The sequence below is a fragment of the Pseudochaenichthys georgianus genome, chromosome 6 (assembly GCF_902827115.2).
Source record: "Pseudochaenichthys georgianus chromosome 6, fPseGeo1.2, whole genome shotgun sequence".
NCBI lineage: Eukaryota > Metazoa > Chordata > Actinopteri > Perciformes > Channichthyidae > Pseudochaenichthys > Pseudochaenichthys georgianus.
Genome location: NC_047508.1, coordinates 35,786,614 through 35,796,285, shown reverse-complemented (window position 1 = coordinate 35,796,285; position 9,672 = coordinate 35,786,614). Strand labels below are relative to the sequence as shown.

The following is a 9,672-nucleotide window of genomic DNA, read 5'->3' as shown; positions in this document are numbered from 1 at the left end:
CCATTCAGTCGGATGCTATCCCAACTTCCAGCTCTCCTCACTGTCAGGTCGACGAGTGGCACCCCAGTGAAAGGATGCTTTCAGCAGCAGGTTGTTGGAAGGTACTTTAGGAGTTTTGGTCCCTGGTTCGGTACTTCTAGGTCAGAAGCAACCCAACGCATTGAGGATATGTGCTGGACTGAAGGAGGGTTAAACACTGAAGCCCAGCAGGCACAAAGTAGTCCATCATTGCACATTGTTTACAATCTGAATTTAATTGTAGCCGTCCTTTTTTCTTGGAAGCCCTCTTTAAGTCCCACTTATACAACTTGCCAAAGTTCCTGCGGTGTGGCATCAACATCCTTTTAACCTCATTGAAGTACATCAGAATGTAGGACAGCCCAATGGCTTTCATATCGTCTTTCTTGAGGCAAATTCCTGCGGTCAAATGCATTGGCTCAGTTTCTTCTGTCAAATGTCAGCGAGTCCAAAATCATAGCAACTATGTATTTGGTAATCTCATCAGACGCACTAAAAACCTCTGCCTGTTTAGCTCATATGGAATTGTAACCTCACTGTGTCAGTGGACAGTAACTAGTGTTACCCCTATCTGTTTAAAATGAAGTAAAAGCTGTTAATAACTCGGCACACAAGTTTAGAAAAATAGCGGTGCAAATGTACAATTGTCAAATGTCTCTTCATCCTGGATTCCTTCATTAAATACATTAACAAAGTAGAAATGTCAGTTGTATCTTTGTGTTGTCTTGGCGCTGCTTTCTCTGACCAGCACGTACTTTATCAGACGCATGGAGCCACTCTTCCCTCTCCACGATGTCCGGTACCGTCCCATCCTCTTCCTCTGACCCCTCCAGCTCACCACCAGCAGGATGGAGCAGCAGCAGCTCAGCAGCACCGTGATGAAGACGGCCACTGCAACCAGCAGGGTGTGAGCCGCAACATGCCACCCAGACCCCAAACCCCCGAAGGTGTCCTCTCCGCTGACACCATGGTCTTCCTCACCGCCCGCAGTGTGGTTCCTCACCGCGCTGCTCTTCGTGTCGTTGGAGGATTGCTTGCTGCTCTCTAAACTGCCCATAAGAGACGTGGAAGTTGGGGGGCTGGTGGCCATCGGAGAGAAGGTGGTTGGGGGTGTGGAGGGCTGTGCATGTGTGGTAGAAAAGGCAGGAGTGGTCTTGGGATTGTAAGGGATGAGTGGGGTTGTTGTGATGGGTGAAAGAGGCGTAGTGAAGCTGGGTGCAAGAGAAGAGGTGGTGGGGGTTGTTGTTTGTGCATTGTTCGCTGAAGCTAGTGGAGTGGAGGACAGGGCAGCGGTAGTTGTGGGGGCTGTAGAAGGCTCACTGGTGCTCTGCTGCGTGGGGGTGCTGGTGGTGGAGGTGCTGGTGGTGGAGGTGGTGATGGTGGTGGGCGCTCTGCTTGCTGTGGTGATGGTGGGCGCTCTGCTTGCTGTGGTGGAGGGAGCATCTGTGGGTGCTGGAGTCAGAGGCTGTACAGCGGGCGGAGGTGGATGGATGAACTGCCGTTTGTCAGGTGGAAGCAGCTCTGAGGCGTTGCCTCGACTGTAGTGGTGCGGTAACACACGGACATTAGAGGTGAAATATTTCCCAAACACCAACAGGTCAGGATCCGCACCTGGGGAACAAGACACAGATTTGGGTCTCTTATCTTTGTTGTATTTTACATTGTTGATGTCATACTAAACATATATTTTTTACATTAAAAAATCAGTTACTTTTCTTAAATAAACATTTATTTTAATCAGAACAAGCAGTCATTCTAGGTCTGTGGTGGAAGATGTGGTTCCTTACTATCCTTTAGGCCTACTTAATTTTATATTGGATTACAATGTCATGCTTTAGTATGTCAGGAGCATTTTATGGTTGCTCATAAAGGCAGTAATAATTCTAATTACAGAGCTAACAATTATTTCATGATCACAATAATCTAAAGTGTTGCTCTCTGAATGTAATGAATTATGTACAATAATAACATCTCAAATACAGATGGGTAAGAGTATGAAATGTACTTATTTTCCATAATTATTAGGTCTAGCTCTAGCCAATGTATTGCAGCATTTGTATGTCTTGCGGTAAAAATGTATAACTTTCCTAGAGTAGGTGATAGGCTCTGGCTGTAGTCTATATATTTATAGGGAGACATATTCTGAAAAATATATCAAACCACAATATAGATGACTAAATTACAGGAATGTTCAGTATTCACCTGTTACTTGACTTACCCTTAGTGATATTGTACAGAACCACGTTGCCTCTGTGGCTGAGGATGCAGCTCTCCAGCGTTGGGCAGTGCAGGTGGAAGCAGTTAACGTTTTCTTGAGTTGTATCATAGTGAAATATTGCCAGATTACAGGAAACTGTCAGAGGAAAGGCAATACAATTAGCTTAGAATGATCGGTGGAGGCATAGTACAAAAGAACAAAAAGTCACAATATTTAAAAATGTGTGTGGTTTATGAAGCATTACTCACAGTTTCTCGTGAGGCAACAGGTGCGGCTGCATTTCAGCGCGGTCTCCTCCTGGTAGGACTTGAGAAGCTGCGCACCTCTCCGCTGAGACTCCTCGATGTTGATGAAAATCCCGGGAAAGCGTCGGATCCAACAGTTCTTATAATAAGAGGTTGGCGAGCACCTCGACTCGGTGTGGCACGCCAGACTCAAAACCGTCAGCAAACCCCATGTGACATTCATTGCGCGTAATGTAAATCAGACCATGTTAAATTACAATCGGGACGCAGCAACGACATATCTGTGGAGCTGATTGCTGGGAGATGACAGGCATGAAGTGGAGCCAGAGGTCTGGATCTACCTGAACCAGTCCCTCTGCAGGTGTGTCACTGCTACGCACCTGGTGAAGGAGGGGGGGACCAGGTGTCGAGGAACCACGGTATAGATAGCCGATTCGCAAGAAGACTATTTTTCTATAGAAAAGGCACCCTCTACATTATATATTTTATTTTGAATGCAATCAAAACTTTACTGTGGCAAATAAAACAAATCTGCCACGCTTTAAACGCTTACATGTCATGGTAATATGGTTGGACACAATAACAGGAACACATTAAATATAGTCGAATATTTTAGCAAATATATATCAAACATGTATTCAATAAATATAACCTATTAAGGTGATCATTTACAGATGAAAATATTAAAAAATACATTTTAGGGACCTCTTGCCCATTGTATCTTTAACCAATTAGATATATTTCTGACCTTGAAAACATCAAGTGACAAAAATACTAGGCTGTTTCTAGGGTAAAAAAAAAATGAACCTCCAATCTCTGTAGAGTTCATGTATTTATCTAATTTCTGATGCGTTTTCAAAGCAATGGGTTGCAATATTGTTAATTTGGAATGCAGGTAATGGTTTCTCTTATTTTGTCGACCTCTCTTTTGAGTCTTACAAAAATCTCCCAAATCGCCAGACTGTTGACCTTCTGTAAGAGGGTTGGCCATATTGCTTATGGCTGTAAGCATCTCTCTGACCTCGATGAAAACAGACCTTGTTTTTTCTCAGAGATTTGAGAGGAGATTGCCATAATTAGAGCAACCTACCTGAATTATTTCAATTGGGATTATCAGAATAAGCCTTGCGATCTATGGCATTTTAATTTCTTCACCTATTGGACCGTTTACCTTACCTTTTGTGAGCGTGTCTCTCCATTGCAGGGACACATTCTCACTTTACACATGGGAGTTGAAAGCACATGTTCTGAGTTCAGGTTATAGGCTTCAATTTGTATATCCTCCTACTGAGACAGGAGACTATTGCATTAAATGATCATACTAAGCTAAATCCCATTGCAGATTCCATATTATTAGTTAACTATTTAAGAGGAAAAGTACGTTTCCCTTTCCATCGAGTTAGCAATGACTCCTCAACACCACCAGGGGGCAGTGGCCCCTTCATTCCAAATATCAATGTACTTTTTCACCAACACAACAAAACCTACAAATGTCCATCGATCGATGGACGTCTATCTTTGAAACTTAACTGACTAATAAACTTCACAAAAGAGAAATCATTAAATACTAACACAGATTAATAGTGCTGAAATGCGTAGTTGAGGATGGAGATACACATTGAGTATATTGAGATACTTAATTACCCACCATTTTGGTAATAGTATCCATTTACACATTTGCTTGATAAACTATAATATTTTTCTTGCTCCAGATTCTCAAATATTTTTCATCAATTTAAAGAGAATAGCTTTTGGACAGGCATTATGGGAAAAGGGTGACCCAACAGCATATTCTAAAACAAACCAGATTTAGTATATGTGCATGTGTATAAATATTAAATCATCCAAGTTGAAGACAAAACCCTGAACATAATGTACAGCATATTTTCCCTTATATCAAGTCAACGAAACAGAATGTGAAATAACTCAGCAACAGAGGCACTTCGTAAGAAACACTTGTATATTCATCCGACACTTCAGGGCAAGTTACAGTCGACCTCTGTAATCAGGTTACAGATCTGAATCTGGTTCAAGTTAGCAGTGTTATGTGCCTTTTGTAGTCAGATCATTTTCAATTAAAAACAGTAAGACAATACTACAAACATTTAACATTAAACATCAAACAACGTGAATAGAATAGCTCTTTTTAAAATCATTTTAGCCTCTTTTTTCATAAATCTGACTAGAGGAGATGGATGTGGCACTGTACATAATTACTCAAGTAACACAAACGATTGGCACAAAAAACAGTGATATTTGATGGATGTGCAAAGGAGGGATTCTCTCAGTCTCCTCGTATTCTTTTTCCCCATTGTAATTTATATTTAGGCCACTAGGTGGCACACTGAGGCAGCAAAACTCCTCTGTCGCAAACATCCCCTGCACATGCATGTATGTCAAATAATCTAAATCAAAAACAAGCACTAGTAAAATGAGATGAAAAACACCACCAATGGAAACTTTCTCATGCAGGTCTTGTTGGCTCCTTTGGTTTAGAGACCACAGTGTATCATGGTCCTCTTCTTTATTTCTTGTCACATTAAGGTCGTTTCAGCTTCCACAATCCTAAATCCATCTCTTCCTCAACAGTAATATAGTTCCCGGGCATGCTGACAAAGCCAGTGTTCCTCTGGGCTTCTGACCGAGTTGTATGGTTTCAGCTTTACGCTTACGGAGGAAGTATCCAATATGTATTTAGTGTTGCTGCTCACTGAGATGCTACAATGGGTCTAGAGACGGCAAGTCCCAACTGGGTGACTGTCAGTCTTTGACTAGCCTGTAAATATGATGCTGTGCGCCGTGCTCACTGGTGGACACCTCGAACACGTAGGCTATGCACAGGAGGGTTTCCAGTGTGTCCCTGTTAGTCACCACCTGTGGACAAAGAACACACAGAACATCCTGCTCAGTCAAACTGTGGGGACACATATTTATCCAATTAGCGCTCTTTTTACTAGTACAGTTAAATGTAACACATTCTTATATTTTGTATTAAGTGTGTTCCTATATAGATAAAGGTTCAAAAGGATTGCAAGCATACACAATCCATACATTGTTCACTTAGATACAAACAAGGCTTTGAATGTAGAGAATCAAAACAAGGAATCTAAACATTCAAGCAGCATAGGGTTACGTTTCCTTGCTTCTAAAATTCAGATACTTTGATAGCAGTTCAAATGTAATGACCTGATACAGCATCATCCTTCACTGTTTTTATGTTTTGGTAACAACACCATCATCATACTATTACAAATGATTGTGTATGACCATGCTGGGCTTTATCACATTGGAAATGATGACACAAAAATAAATAAAAGAAGAACCAAGTACTGGTCATTTTGCAAGGAATATTCTAAATCTACTGAAACACTACATAATATAACACTATCTAATGATACATAATAAATTATCCCTCTGGTCAAAATGTTATGTTATTCTCAGTCAATCGTTTTTATCTGCAAAAGGCAAAGAAACAAGAACACAACTTAATCAATTCAGCATGTGTTGCATTGAACACAACACATGATCGATCCATTGTGCTCAAATGTGGAGTCTGTGAGTGCACCATGTGTTGTCTTTACGTGTGTGCATGTCTGGGCCTGTGTGTGCAGCTTCTGTTCATGGTTAATATGAGCTAAATCAGCCCATTGAGTAACTTGATGACATGCTGCCATGTAGTCGTCAGCGTGGGCTCAATATGGCCTTTGTATCTTGGTCAGTAGGAATGCAGCCGCCAATGGATGGGACACCAATGTCTTTGAACCCTGGCGTTGAGGACCACTTTGTTACTATGGTGATACAGTCCAGTCCATCCACTTCTCTCCTTGAGACTGCTCTCTGAGGAGCACACCGGCGCATTCAGAAAAGTTTGGCATACAGTCAAATAGAAAATAGGTTTCAACTCTGCAGGAAACTATGCTGTTCAAAGGGAGAAAGGGATACCAGTTGCTAAAGGTCTGTCAAGGTAACCCATAGAAGAACCATATTTAGAGAGAAACTATTTTCCAATGTCAAACCCTTTGTGGGAGCCTGCAAAAACACGTTGAAATTGAAAGTAAGTACAGGTATTGAACACATGCGCCCCCGTGTGCTTTATGAATTGGCCAACATGAATGAAGAAGGACACCGAGTGTCTCAATGCATGAATGTGTTGCAGACACAATGACTCATGTCTAAATTCCTTTTACGTGAAGAGAAGCCGTTTATGCCTCTTTACACAAACTCCAAAGCTACATTTTCTCAGTCGGCAATGCAGTCTGCTATCAATGGACGTTGTTGAAAGGTTGACGTTACTGGTGTATTATATTATGCTTTCTTAAGCAATAGTTACATTACGGTAAATACTTTCATCTGCTTTCTTAACAAGACTTAGAGGCGATAGAATGTTGATCTTCTAGTTTAAGAAGTGTTATCTCAGCACGGAAGAAAAACTAAAATAATTAACAAAATGCTATTTTATATTATACCAGAAATAAGTAAATCCTCGACACACACACACAGTACATCCCTGATTGATTGAAGTACCTGCAGGATAGTGAAGTTCTCCAGTACGCTGTTCATCATGTATTTCTCCGGCAGGTGTTTAAGCTTGTGGATGAAGTTGATCATGTATTCACATAACGGGGAACGGTGGATTCGAAACACGTAGCGCCCATTCTCAAAACGTGCATACTCCGTCTAGGGAAAAAAGATACAATGAAAGCATACAGTCCAATATATGAGAACATATAACATGTTTTAAAAGAATTTAAAACACATTAAAGGATAAGATGTTGATGATATGTTGGGATACATTTCCCACCGAAACTCTATTGGATACATTGAATGTGAACGCCTATGAGATAAGCTGTAATATGTGTAATATAATATACCTAATGCAGCAGTTGGCATGCCACATATGACACTAAACATATTTCCTATGACAACAGTAATCAAATGATGAAGCCATTAAATATCATTCTGTGGTCTACTGAGGCAGATGGCTCTACCTAGGGATGTGTATGTCTGTGTATCATCAGGTCCCTCAGCAGCAGGTGGGGGAGGGCCACTATGTGTCCATTTAACGGCAAGCATAACAGTTAGTCATGCTGGGGAGATTTGTTAATCATGTCAGTTTCCTGACCACAAATCAGCGGTAATTGACTGGAATCCATCTCCACCAGTAGCAGGTATTCACCCTAGTGGTTTTTGACATGGTCATGACCTCTTAATGTTGAAATATCACTGAGCAATTGAGCAATCAGGGATCTTCACTATCCCAAAACATAGCATTCTCTGCTAAACCTGAAGCAAACTCAATCAGAATAATAAAATAAATAAAATATGAGCATCATTTATAGATAAAAGACACACTGTAATGAGACCGGACATCTTCGATAACAATAACAGTCTAAAAAAGGACAGTTCAATAAAAGACGGTGTTAATTTCTGGATTTATAATAGCTTAATCCTACTGAAAATTGGATTTTGATGAGTTAACAGAGACCAAAGACTAAAATGTAATCGAATTGAATGTAAAAGAAACTTAAGTGCAGACCTCCGACAAGGCCAATCCATTCAACTACATTTTTTCAGTCAGCAGTTTTAGGAAACTGTAGTTACAATATAAGCAAGTTCAAATTAGTTACGTTTGATAATAAATGCAAGGTATATTTCAGTTTGAATAGTTTATATTCCTCAAAGGCTGCAATATCCTTTTCTTACCTCGACTTTCTCCACCACCTGCTTGCCAAAGGAGCAGACTTTGGTGGATGAGGTGATAATCATGTTCTCAGAGCTTTCGTACTGACTGGAAACACCATAGAAGAAGCTGCTGTCGTCTTGCAGGTTTATACTAAGGTCTGCCTACAGGAAAGAAAAGAACACAACTTGTCAGGATCAACTAATAACCAATATTCATTCTCAACCCTCAAGGACATACAGCACTGCATTCATAATCTTTATCAAAATATCAGGGTCTACTTTTCTGCTCGCAGATATGGATGAAAAAGACCACGGTTGTCAGTGTGACTAAGACGCATCAACCGGAGTGTTACAGCTCAACAAAGCTTGAGAATGATTCTCTGTAAAGCCAAGAGGCATTCACTGGCCAGACCCTTGTTGACCCAGTATAACACCGTCAAATCCAGACTCAAGATTCCCAAGATGTTACTGTATCTGTGTGCGAGTGTGTGTGAGTGTGTGTGTGAGTGTGTGTAATAAGGCAGTAGAAGACGACACACTCGTGATAACCGACTCACGTTGCTTTATTCCTAAACATGATACATTTATTATGTTGTGAAGCGTCTTGCCACAACTTAAACAAATACAAATATTTTAATACTACATTTCCTGTGTCCAAATAAGAAATGTTCAATTGAAAAGGCAGTGCAGTCCTCATGTGGATACAGATTCACCCATCTCTGATCTCCAACTAGTTGAAGTTTGAGTTGAGGCGAGTATAATCTGATTTTGGATCAGACTGAGGTGTCGTCTCCTCCGTCTGACAGCTGGGCTGTTTTACCTTTTCCCCTGTCGGGCTCTGTTTTCTAATGGGCCATTGAGACACCGCTCAGCCTCCTCTCATCTCTTCATCACCCTGTTCATCTTCATCCCTTGCTCATGTAATTCCTCTATTTGTCTTCATCCCTGGGGCCTAGTGACCCTCCCCGAACCGCCATTCCCTGCTTCCCTAACAGCCTGCGAGGGAATTCATCCAATTACAATCAGCAGCGTGCAATTGGCTGATTAGATCACGGTGGGCAGGCTAGCTGTGTAACAATTTAGCAGAGCCAGCTCAAATCGGATTCCCTCGGCACTTCAAAGGCGTGAGACAATCCGTTAGGACAGGGCCACGGGCGCTGAGAGGGGGAGGGGGGCGGTGGGGAGCGGGGCCGGGCAGCCAGCGACGACAGAGGGGTTTGCTGGAAATTCAATCTAGATCGCCATAGCTTTGGAGGTAGGCCAGCCGCCTGTCACCGTCACCATGCCAACCTGCACCTCAGAACACCCCCAAGTCATGACCTGCCATGTGGTCGTCCCACTGCGGCCACACCAAATAGGCTCTTCTCATCTTTAACGATGGGGTAAATAAAGTTATCGTGTTTTCAGATGTGTTGAGGATTTCATTTAGCTTATTCTCATGGCCTGGAGCTTTTTGCCAGTTTATATTTCCAGGAAGGGCGTTGAAATGCCCAGCTGTTATTTTTTTTT

The 9,672-nt window shown here is 41.6% G+C and overlaps 2 protein-coding genes across 2 annotated transcripts in view; both read right to left on the bottom strand.

The window, feature by feature from the left end:
- Nucleotides 1–36: 36 nt before the first annotated feature.
- On the bottom strand, nucleotides 37–2,704 carry LOC117448707 (MANSC domain-containing protein 4-like). The gene is made up of 3 exons (XM_034086067.2): nucleotides 2,485–2,704; nucleotides 2,237–2,371; nucleotides 37–1,629 (listed from the first exon to the last, which is right to left on the bottom strand). The coding sequence occupies exons 1-3, from the start codon at nucleotides 2,702–2,704 to the stop codon at nucleotides 722–724; spliced, it is 1,263 nt and encodes a 420-aa protein (XP_033941958.1). The 3' UTR covers nucleotides 37–721.
- A 1,723-nt stretch (nucleotides 2,705–4,427) lies between these two features.
- The window catches only part of LOC117448510 (transcriptional enhancer factor TEF-3-like), a 30,341-nt gene continuing 25,096 nt past the window's right edge, over nucleotides 4,428–9,672 (bottom strand). Inside the window, exons 10-12 of the mRNA XM_071203569.1 lie at nucleotides 8,185–8,325; nucleotides 7,006–7,158; nucleotides 4,428–5,355 (exon numbers count right to left, since the gene is read on the bottom strand). Coding sequence (XP_071059670.1) covers nucleotides 5,242–5,355; nucleotides 7,006–7,158; nucleotides 8,185–8,325 — 408 coding nt within the window. The 3' untranslated portion in view covers nucleotides 4,428–5,241. The remainder of the gene's footprint in view (nucleotides 5,356–7,005; nucleotides 7,159–8,184; nucleotides 8,326–9,672) is intronic.

Excerpts from the sequence above, each read along its gene's own strand:
- LOC117448707 (XM_034086067.2), bottom strand. The coding sequence starts at position 2,704 with ATGAATGTCACATGGGGTTTGCTGACGGTTTTGAGTCTGGCGTGCCAC. Across the intron at positions 2,372-2,484 it reads CTGTTGCCTCACGAGAAACT|TTTCCTGTAATCTGGCAATA; the intron begins GTGAGTAATGCT and ends TTCCTCTGACAG. Across the intron at positions 1,630-2,236 it reads TCTGTACAATATCACTAAGG|GTGCGGATCCTGACCTGTTG; the intron begins GTAAGTCAAGTA and ends CTTGTTCCCCAG.